A 10374-nucleotide genomic window follows, 5' to 3' on the forward strand; every position below is an offset into this window, starting at 1 on the left:
GCATTTTAATTACAACTGAATGTGACGTAGTTACTTTATTATGGAATAGAATTTAAATATATGCCTGAGAAACACATAATATTGCCCCTTTAAACTTTGCTTAGGTTCCAAACAGTGCCTCTCCAGAACTGCTGATAAGTCCCGTCCAGCTGAAGGATGCGGGCTTCTACATCTGCAGGGTCAACAGTGGAGACGCTTGTGAATTCAGCCAGTGGGCTCAGGTGGACGTCCTGAACGGCAGCACGTCTTATGGTGAGATAATRTTTTTATTTCAGTTGCAGCGTCTAGTTGAGGGTTAGTTGGTGATATTAAACACTGAGTATGYCTGAACTCCTTCAGGTCAGAGTTATCACTCCATCGATGGTCGGCTGAAGGTGGTGGTCCAGCCTCAGTCCCAGCGGCTCCACGTCGGGGAAACCCTGCAGCTGGAGTGTGGCGCTGTGGGACGACCYATCCCTCGGTACCAGTGGCACAGAAACGGCATCCCCATCCCAAACGCCACAAAGAGAAAACTCCTGGTGACATTTCATTCCGGGTTTTTATTCTTTTTTTGCTTGGAGTTGTTTGGGTGACGAGAGTCTAAAATAAAAAGTGTGTTTCAGATCCCTCATGTGATGCAGGATCATCACGGCCGGTACCGCTGTGAGATCAGCAGCAGCACCGAAAGAATGTGGAGCAACGAAGTTCATGTTGTAATAGGTACATTACCCTTRATGTTTTTTTCTTTAATTAATTATAATTTAAAATCAGCTTTTTAAATATTAAATGTTTGACTCTGTTCTCGAATGAAAAGCACCAAGGATATCTGTCCAGATTTCAGGAGCAATGGAGTGCTCTGAAGGTAGAGTCGAGCCCCAGGCTAACTGTTAGCATGTGTTAGCTGCAAACACTAATAATAATGATCCTGGGTCTGCATGTGGGGGATGATCTGCTTTGTGGTCTCACAATCACAGATCTCGTAGGGGTTTTATCTCTTGGGTTTCACTTGCATGCCATTACTCACTGCTTTTTGTTTCCCCAAAACGAGTTGTTAAAATGCTTTTAGTTAACAAATCTTTAAAACTTGAGAATCTGGAAACAAATGTCTGACTTACTTAATTTCATCTTTTTATGGGGTTTGTTGAAAACAAGATTATAAATGATCACTAACCACATCTCTTAAAGTGAGTTCTATTTGACTTGTTTGTATTTAAATAAATACATATATTTCAACACTTTAGTTCACGTGTGATGCCAACATGTTTGCATTCTTGTTTTTTAGATGACATTTATGCTATTGGGGGAGGTAAGTGTGTTTAAAACCCAGAAAACTTTTGTATTCATTCAGATGTAATCATATTTTCAGTTTTTACTCCTTTTTCTGTTATTTTAGGTTCCAATGAACTTTTTCTTAATAGTCTGCCAGAACAACTCCATGGTGAGTTTATTTAAAAGCAAATATTCATTACTTATACATGTTTCATTTAACTTTACTCTCATTTTAGTCATTTACGTGGCTGAACTATAGCTCATCTGTGTGTCAAATTCATGATAATAAAAAGAAAAGTGTTAAATTCATGATAATAAAAAGAAAAGTGTTAAAGGCAAGAAGATCATGAGAAAATCATGTTAAAGGCCTGTTGTGTCTCTCTGTTGGTGTTTAACCCAACATGAGCTACTTCCTTCCTTCCTGTCTTTTGTTATTTTAGTTGTTTTAATTTGTATTGTCTGACATTTAGAAGAACCTTTTATAAATGCTTTAATAGCTAAAATTGATAAACTGTGATGACCATCTTGAATTGGGTTGAGTTCATCCAGTAGTTGAAGCGATATTGTGCTAACACTACAGACAAACACAGATGCACCTCACCTGGGCAAAAACATTACTGTTGCTTGGTTCAGCAGCGGACAATAATTAGAAATGCACGAGTCTGAATGCAGTCTAATTTGGAAATATTACGTCTTTAGTTGCATTTCTGCCTTGTGACCAAGATGTTTTGCTAATATTTTGTAGTCATTTGATAAAAAAAAATGGCATCATGACGTCATTAAAGCCTGGATTATAATCCAATACAATACTGTATTTAGTGTTTATTTTGAAATGGTAGTTTGTGCAAAAAAAAAAAAAAACATTTTGCCTATGGGTGGAAGAAAACCGTACAAATTATTCCATCTCAGGTTATAACAAATATCATCTTTTATCAGTTTTTACATTTTGAAAAGATAGTGTTTTCTTATCAAATCAAGTCAGAAGGAACATATCTTTGTAATATCGAAGGATTATAAAACACAAAAACTGATGTTTAACTAAAAAGCTGGAAAACCCATCTGTGGGAAATTTAAAGTTTGTTACTGGAATTCTGCTTGTTTCATTTTCCTTCTTTTAAAATCAAGTAGTGTTGAATTCGCGACAACTAATCAGAACGTTAGGCTTTTGTAAACTAGCTTGAAAACATCAAAACATCTGTATTTTTTATATATATATATATATATTACTCTGTGTCCAAAAAAAAAAAAATCAACTTTTTAAATAAACACGAGGTGTCATTGAGGGAAAGTAACCGTGTTTTTGGTCGTTTTTCCACCTCAGCAACAGACAAAGTGGCCCTCCTGATCGGCAATTTGTCGTACCAGAACCACCCGCAGCTCAAGGCCCCCATGGTAGACGTGTACGACCTCACCAACCTGCTGCGTCAGCTGAACTTCAAGGTGGTTTCACTGCTGGACCTGACCGAGTCGGAGATGAGAAACGCCGTGGACGAGTTCCTTCTGCTGCTTCACAAGGGAGTTTACGGTGGGTCGAGTGTTTAACCATTAAACGAAGTGTTCCTTTTTAATCTACAAGTTTCTAATGAACAACCAGAAAGAGATGACACCTTTTCCTCTTCAGGGCTGCTGTACTACGCCGGCCAYGGATACGAGAACTACGGGAACAGTTTCATGGTGCCGGTGGACGCGCCCAACCCGTACAGGTCGGCCAACTGTTTGTGCGTGCAGAGCATCCTCAAACTGATGCAGGAGAAGGAAACGGGCCTCAATGTTTTCCTGCTGGACATGTGCAGAAAGAGGTGAGTCCTCCGCCTCTGTTTTATGCGATCGATTCTCACACAGTTCTCAATATTTTATTCATATTCCAGGAATATTCATGACGACAGCACTCCAAACATTGTCCTGAGAGTTACGGCCAACATCGTCTTTGGATATGCTACGTAAGTCTGGAACGTCAGATTAAACCCACGTAGTCTGTAGGGGTGAAACAGTGCATGTACTCATATCGAACCGTTCAATACAGTGCTATACGTTCAATACACACTGGTATCGAACAATACAAATTTTTAACATTTATTTTATCAGCTTGTCTTCTGAAGATGCTGTGTTGAAGGATCAGTGGATCTGTGTTCGACTACTCCACCTAGGCTGCATTTTTGAGCGCAGATCCACTGAGAAACTTGCTGTTTCAGAAACATTTAATTAAAAAACTGTACTTTTAGAGGTTAAACAAATGCTCATAATTAATTTAAATAAATTACAAGTTAAAAAGGGCGTGGACATTTTTTTGTTTTTTTGTATCGAAAATATACCGAACCGTGAGACTAAAGTATTGAACCGAACCGAATTGTGAATTTTCTGTACCGTTGCACTCCAGTCTGCGTTAAGAGTTTATAAAGTGTTACCTTTGTGTTTGGTGGATCAGCTGCCAGGACGCCGAAGCCTTCGAGCTGAGCTCCACGGGCTTCACCAACGGAGTGTTCGTCAAGTTTTTAAAGAAGCGGCTGATGGACGACGAGAAGATCACCGTGGTTCTGGACAGAGTCGCTGAAGGTGGGAAAATATTTTAAAAAAAATCTACTTATGAGGTGCAGGTTTTAAAAGAGAATACGTTTATATGCATTTAACTCTGCAGACATGGGTCAGTTTGACGCTACGAAGGGTAAGCAGGCACTGGAGATCCGCAGCAGCCTGTCGGAGAGGAGAGCGCTCACCGATCCGATCCTGGCTGAAGACAGTGCCGACCTCGCTCACGCTCACAGCCGCCAGTGGGCAAAAGCTCACGGTAAGCCTGATTTTCAGTTCATTCATAAATATTTGCCTCCAATCAGCTGTTCGGTCACGAACATGTTTGTGCTCGTTACTCCAGAGCTGCCTGAGAGTATGTGTCTGGACTTTGACTGCGGGGCTCAGATCAAGCTGGGTTTCGCCGCAGAGTTTTCCAACGTGCTCATCATTTACACGCACATCATAAAGAAACCTGAGGACATGTCCTTCTGTCAGGCTCACGTCACCGACTTCACACAGGTCAGTGTATCGTCAAGTGTTCACGTTACAGGAAAATCCAAGACTTTTCTCCCCTCTTGCTGTTCTATCTAAAAGTTTAGAGCTGGACGATGAAACCGTCACATTTGTTTTGTCTTGCTGCAGGACCTGGATGTGGATCCTAAAGAAATGAACAGAGAGACTCCGGAGGAGACGGGGATCTACCTGCTGTCCAGCAGCCTGCCGCAGCACTGCCTCTACACCCGACTCAGCTCGCTGCAGAAGCTCAGGGTAAAAAAAACAATTGCCTCAACTCACAGGATGATAAAAGCTGAGGTTGCTATATGAAAACGCTAATGCTTATGCTAACTCAGTATTCATGAAAAATCCCATCTACGATCCTAAAGSAAAATTTAACACAAATCAGTTTAGAGCAAATGCATCGGGTCAGTATAACTTCGTAAATTTACCTGAATTCATGCAATTACAATGGCGTTTTTTCTTACATAGCTTTTTTTTCCTGATAAACGTGAAGTCGGCCCGTTTCGCGCATGCTCGTTTATGATAGTTTCTAACTACGAAATGGTCTATTTGCCGTACACGTAATTTGAGCAGTCTGCTAAAGAGGCTCATCATTTATTATTAAATATCCAGCTGGTTTTTGTTGCTCTTTGAAGCTGTACTAGTGTARCAAAGCTTTTTCAGAAGCTAACGTCTAAATGTTAACATTCTCAGAAACCATACAGCCCTTTTAGCTTAGCTGCTGTTGCTTATGTTTTTAATGAGATTTAAAAACAAATGTAAGTAAGTAAAAGTTTCTTTATATAGCTCCTTTCACAGACAGAGGGTCACAAAGTGCTTCACAAAGGTGCAAAAATTATACAGAAAAAAACGAGACAATAAAAACATCAACATCATAAAGCAATAACTACAGACAACACACAAATTGTTAAAGCTTTATGAAAAAGGAAAGTTTTAAGTTTGCTCTTAAAGGCAATCACAGAATCAAGTGCACGTAGAGAGCGGAAGATCATTCCAGAGCCTTGGAGCGACGGCCTGGAAGGAGCGATCACCTCTAGACTTAAAGTGAATGAAAGGGACCGTTAAAAGATGCTGATCTGATGACCTCAGCCCTCCAGAGGGTAAATACGGACACAACAGGGCTTTAGTATATAAGGTAGCCTGACCATGGAGAGCTTTAAACGTTAGTACCAGGATTTTAAACTTAAAACAAAAACTCACTGGGAGCCTATGGAGTGATTTTAAAATCGGGGTAATATGAACCCTTCTGTTGGTGCGGGTCAACAGCCTTGCTGCTGCATTTTGGACCAGCTGTAAATGAGACAACTCCTTATTAGGACAGGAAAAAAAAAGGCTATTACAATAGTCTAGACGTAAGGACACAAAAGCATGAATGATCAACTCTAAATCATCTTTGGAAACAACRCTCCTAAGTTTGGAAATATTTCTAAGCTGATAGAAGTTTCTAGAGAGTTGTTTGGAATAGTGTYACAGTGACATCCCTCTGTCAAAAATCACACCAAGATTTCTAAGGTTAGATTTGACAGATGAACTCAGGTCACCCAGATACTGGTAGATTCTTAGAACAGCATCATCAAGAGTAGGATTGGGCAATATTGGCAAAAAAAATKAATCAAGATTAATTATGGTATTTAGCTGATAATGATTAATTTGACGATTAATCCCCTGGAGTCCCTGGACACCTTTATGTCCTGGTCACATGACCAATTTAGTGGGAAAGGTTTGCTGTTTGTAAAAAATTGTCCCAAATTGTGTGAACATTACATATTTCAGGGTATACATCATATTTTAAATTGTGTTGATAAATAAATTACAGAACTTTATTTTTAACGTTTGTCTTATTTGAAGCAGAGAGGAGCACCGAGCGGTCAGTCCGCCTGGTGTCATTAATCGTTKTAATTGTCAAGTGCCAAAAAATAATAGATTAATGTTTTTCTGACGATTAATTGCACACGATACGATTATGCCCAACCCTAGTCAGGAGCAATCACCAGCACCTCAGTCTCATCAGAGTTTAACTGCAAAGAATTAGTGCCAAGCCAGTGTTTAATTTTAACAAGACAGTTCTTTAATGAGTCCAGTTGAGGTTAAAGAAGATGATTGAGAACTGAAATTAATATGCGTTTAATTAAATTATTGATTTGCTAAATCTACAGGAGGAGCTGGTCTTCACCGTGTGCCTTCAGGGGACCTTCGCAGCCATGGATGAAGATCATCCCGTACACTGGACCAAAAGCGTCAACATCGGAAAGCCGCTCATCGCTCGACTGGACCTGCACCGGGCCATGCGTCGGAACAGCTGCCTGCAGACCTGCCCCATGCCCCACAGCCCCTCCCAGAGCCCCTGTCACAGCCCTGGGCCCGAACACCACCACTACCTCCTGTACCACGGGTCGCACCAGGCCCAGGACTTGAACCGCCTCTCCCCGCAGCACCGCTACCCGGACGTCTGCGAGCATCCGCCGGGCGCGGTGGGAGGCTGTGGGTTCGCCTACCACGACCATCTGAGCCAGTGCAGCTACGAGCGAGAGTACGAGGCCGACGGACTCGTGAGTTCTCCGGGTAAACTCAGCATCCCCATCGAGGCGACGGAGGACATGAACGAGCTGCAGACGGTGTTCATCAACAGCCTGCAGCTTCAGCCGCAGTGAACAAAGCYTTAAATGACTTTTTGAATCCTTGCTGCTGTTTTGGTTACAGGTTTAAAAAAACATTTGTATTCTTGATTTTATAAACCTTTATTTGTCTGGAAATGCTGTATGTTAATTTTGTACTCAAGTTTAACTATATAGATATATTTTTAGAAAAAGCATTTTAATAAAATAACACCATATACTGCAGTTGTAGTCTTTTATCTAATAATTTAACGGGGGACATAAGGCGTCACTTTTACTCTTTCAGTACAGGAAAACCTTTTAAAACAGCTAAATTTATTTTATTCATCCTATAAGCTAGATGTTTTAAAACTGCTCCAAAACGTGTGATGTTTTATTTACAGACCAACCACCTGAACACCGCTGCTCTTCAAAGTGTGAAGAAAAAAAAATCTGCCACAAATGAAAGAAAATCACCTTTAGCTAATATTAGCAAATGTTATAACTTTTAGCAACTGCTTTGCTAATGTTAGTTTTTATGTTTTGCTGGTTTTAACTTTTAGCTGCAGTTTTGCTAGTTTTAACTTTTGACAGTTCTTGCCAATTGTAGCTTTTTGCTGCTGTTTTGTTAATTTTGATTTTCAGCTAATGCTTTACTAATGTATTTTAGCTACTGTTCTAATAATTTTGACTTCTGGCTACTATTTTGATAAATATAGCTGTAGCCACTGTTTTTTTTTTCATGTTAGATTTTATCAACCATTCTGCAAGTTTTTGCTTTTCTCTACTGTTCTAGTAATTTTAGCTTCCGTCTATTTTAGCTAATTGTAGCTTATGGCAACTGTTTTGTTCATTTTAGCTTTATCGCCTGTTCTAAACGTTTTAGCTACTTGCTACTCTCTTGCTAATTTTAGTTTTTAGCAAATGTTTTAAGAACTTTTAGCTGCTGTTCTAAATATTTTAGCTTCGTGCTAGRCTTGCTAATTTTAGCATTTGCTACTGTTCATTTATCTATTGTTTTTCAATAGTTAGCTTTTAGCTATTCTAGTAATTTCACTTTTTCCATAYGTTTTTGCTAATTCCAAATTAAAGCAACCCTTTTGTTCATTTTAGCTTTAGCTCCTGTTCTATAGGATGTAGCTTCTGACCTTTTTTTATCATTTGAAAATTTAACAAATGCTTTTCCTGATTTTAGCTTTTAGCTACTATATTTTTCTGACTACTGTTTTGCTGATTTAGGCTTTTAGCTTTCATTGAACTAATTATTGTTTTTTTTCTGTTTATTTACCATCAACGATTCAGTTTGAGCATCTTCCACATATTTTCATTCAGCACTMTTCTCCTTGTTGTCCTCATGAAAGGTGACAGATCATGTGACCCAAGGCTGCCAGGTCCTCTCAAATAACACAGCAGAGAGGCCACAGAAAGGTCCACAGTGTCAGCCGAACACAGACAGATGATTTAAWTAATGTGGACGTACAGCAGTTTTAGCTTAATGCATTTGTCAGCTTTTTGTTTTTTGCCACAAACTGACCAGCAGAACTCGAGTCTCTGCAGCGACAGCATCACCGTATGAACCTGTCTGACTGAATAATGGATGGAGACACTCACAGTCTGCAATGAGCTCACAGCTGCGTCACAGTGGGCCGTGGGAGGGGAGGAGGAGGGGGTAAGACGATGCAGCAAGAAGACACAGAGTGAGAAACCTTTCTTACAGAGGACACAGGAACAACCACCATGACATCCTCCAAGAAGCAGCAGCTGCTTCAGATCTTCCTGATTCTCGTCTCCTGCGGACACATCAGCACAAGTAAATGAGATTTCCTTTTTTCAAGTTAAAACTCTATGTTTCTATAGAACTCAATGTTCCCGTAACCTTGTGAGCGACAAGAGGAAATTGTGGCAAGATTTCCGCACACTTCACATCAAACACACCCTTTATTTTAAGGTTTCCTATGAATAGTCTTAATTTATCACTCTTAAACGGACCGAAAAAGTACTTTTAGATTCTGAAACACCTTTACATCATCATGGGGACATTAAAACGCTCCAATTTCTTTTAAGAAAATTAGTATTTTAGAGATAAAAACAGTACAAAGAAGAAAAAATGGTAACAGGGATTTCAAAACTTACAATGCACGTTTGTATGAAAAAAAATAATTTGTGTTTTAAACTACATTTTAAAAATCAAATTTCTACATTTAAATTTATTAAGGTTTACAAGTAGAAGATTAAAAAAAAAAAACTTTAGGTGTACCAAAAATTAAAAACCACATTTTGGCTCTTTACTACTGAAACTCTTGTTTGGCTCAAAATGTGTTTTTTCCTTTAGTAAAATTTAACATGCTGAGAAGAAAACACAACCTAAAACACCTCGTTAAATTCAAATTTGACATTTTAAACCCTTTTTAATGGCAGAGTAAGAGTTTGAACTGTTAAAAATTAACTTCTAGTCGTACAGCATAACCTATAGTCGCCCGCCCACCACCACGTGTTTGCTCAGGACGGATGATTGATTTGAAGCAAAAACCTTGATGCAAATCAGTCTCATTAAGTCTTAGTTATGATTTACAGATGAAAACTGTGACCCAGTATTTTGGGGTTTAGCTCCTGGTTTGCTCAGTCCGCTGAGAGGAAATACGATGACCGTAAACCCAGCCTCCAACAGATTTACCAAACAGCCTTGAGGTTTTAAAACAAAATTGCATTTTCATTGTAACACAAAACTCTATGCTTGCAAGAAAATTTCACGACTTCTTAAGGGCTGTTTTAGTTTGATCAAACTGCTGCGTTATGTTATTCTTTCCTAAGAAACTAACTGGTCTTTGCTCATTTAAATGTTTTTTATGTATGTATGTTTACTATGTTTGTTCTGTCTTCTTCTGAATGAGTGTTCTGAACTGTAATTTCATTGTGCTCTGTACAATGACAATAAAGGTCTATCTAATCTAATCTAATCTAATTATTTTAAATCAACTAATGCTTCCATTCTTGCAGTGTGTAGATTTATGCTGACATTGTTATTCAGCCGATCTTGAGTTTAAAGTTAGTTTGTTTTTTTGCAAGGTATTTGTCATCTGTAACATTAACCTTTAGTGAGCAGAAAAATTTTGATAATTTAAACTACAATAGGGGGACTGAGTTGTGTCAAATTTATTTCTTGGGATACTTTTATACACCTGACACAAGCTCGGAGTGTTCAAAACAGCTTAGATTAAAAAAAAAAAAAAAACTATGACTTTGGTTTGCATCTTCCCCTCCAGCATTACTTGTTTTGCAACAATTACTTTGTCCTGTTATATTGAGGATTTCCTAATTGGTTTTGTAATGTTCCTTTAGATTACAAAAACACGGTCAGGTTAGCAAGTTATTACATATAAAATATATTCTTTAAACGAATTAAAGCAAAAATTGGCTTGGCTAACATAGCTTTTCATAGCTTAGTTTAATTAGCGTTAGCTTTAGCACATTGCATCACGTTTTTGCCCTAGTACCTATTTTAGCC

The 10374-nt window shown here is 38.8% G+C and overlaps 2 protein-coding genes across 2 annotated transcripts in view; both read left to right on the plus strand.

Moving 5' to 3' along the window:
• The window catches only part of malt1 (MALT paracaspase 1), a gene marked incomplete at its 5' end in the record, with an annotated part of 11696 nt that extends 4581 nt beyond the window's left edge, over window positions 1–7115 (plus strand). The window contains 14 exon segments of the mRNA XM_014024232.1: window positions 105–252; window positions 340–518; window positions 603–699; window positions 794–841; window positions 1262–1285; window positions 1373–1417; window positions 2570–2773; window positions 2870–3047; window positions 3117–3188; window positions 3674–3801; window positions 3884–4033; window positions 4118–4275; window positions 4399–4524; window positions 6432–7115. Coding sequence (XP_013879686.1) covers window positions 105–252; window positions 340–518; window positions 603–699; window positions 794–841; window positions 1262–1285; window positions 1373–1417; window positions 2570–2773; window positions 2870–3047; window positions 3117–3188; window positions 3674–3801; window positions 3884–4033; window positions 4118–4275; window positions 4399–4524; window positions 6432–6926 — 2052 coding nt within the window. The 3' untranslated portion in view covers window positions 6927–7115.
• Window positions 7116–8519: 1404 nt separating this feature from the next.
• emb (embigin) overlaps window positions 8520–10374 on the plus strand; it is a 6951-nt gene continuing 5096 nt past the window's right edge. The window contains exon 1 of the mRNA XM_014024235.1: window positions 8520–8679. Within this exon, the coding sequence (XP_013879689.1) occupies window positions 8607–8679 (73 nt within the window). The 5' untranslated portion in view covers window positions 8520–8606. The remainder of the gene's footprint in view (window positions 8680–10374) is intronic.

This window comes from Austrofundulus limnaeus, unplaced genomic scaffold (assembly GCF_001266775.1).
Source record: "Austrofundulus limnaeus strain Quisiro unplaced genomic scaffold, Austrofundulus_limnaeus-1.0 Scaffold413, whole genome shotgun sequence".
Taxonomy (NCBI): domain Eukaryota; kingdom Metazoa; phylum Chordata; class Actinopteri; order Cyprinodontiformes; family Rivulidae; genus Austrofundulus; species Austrofundulus limnaeus.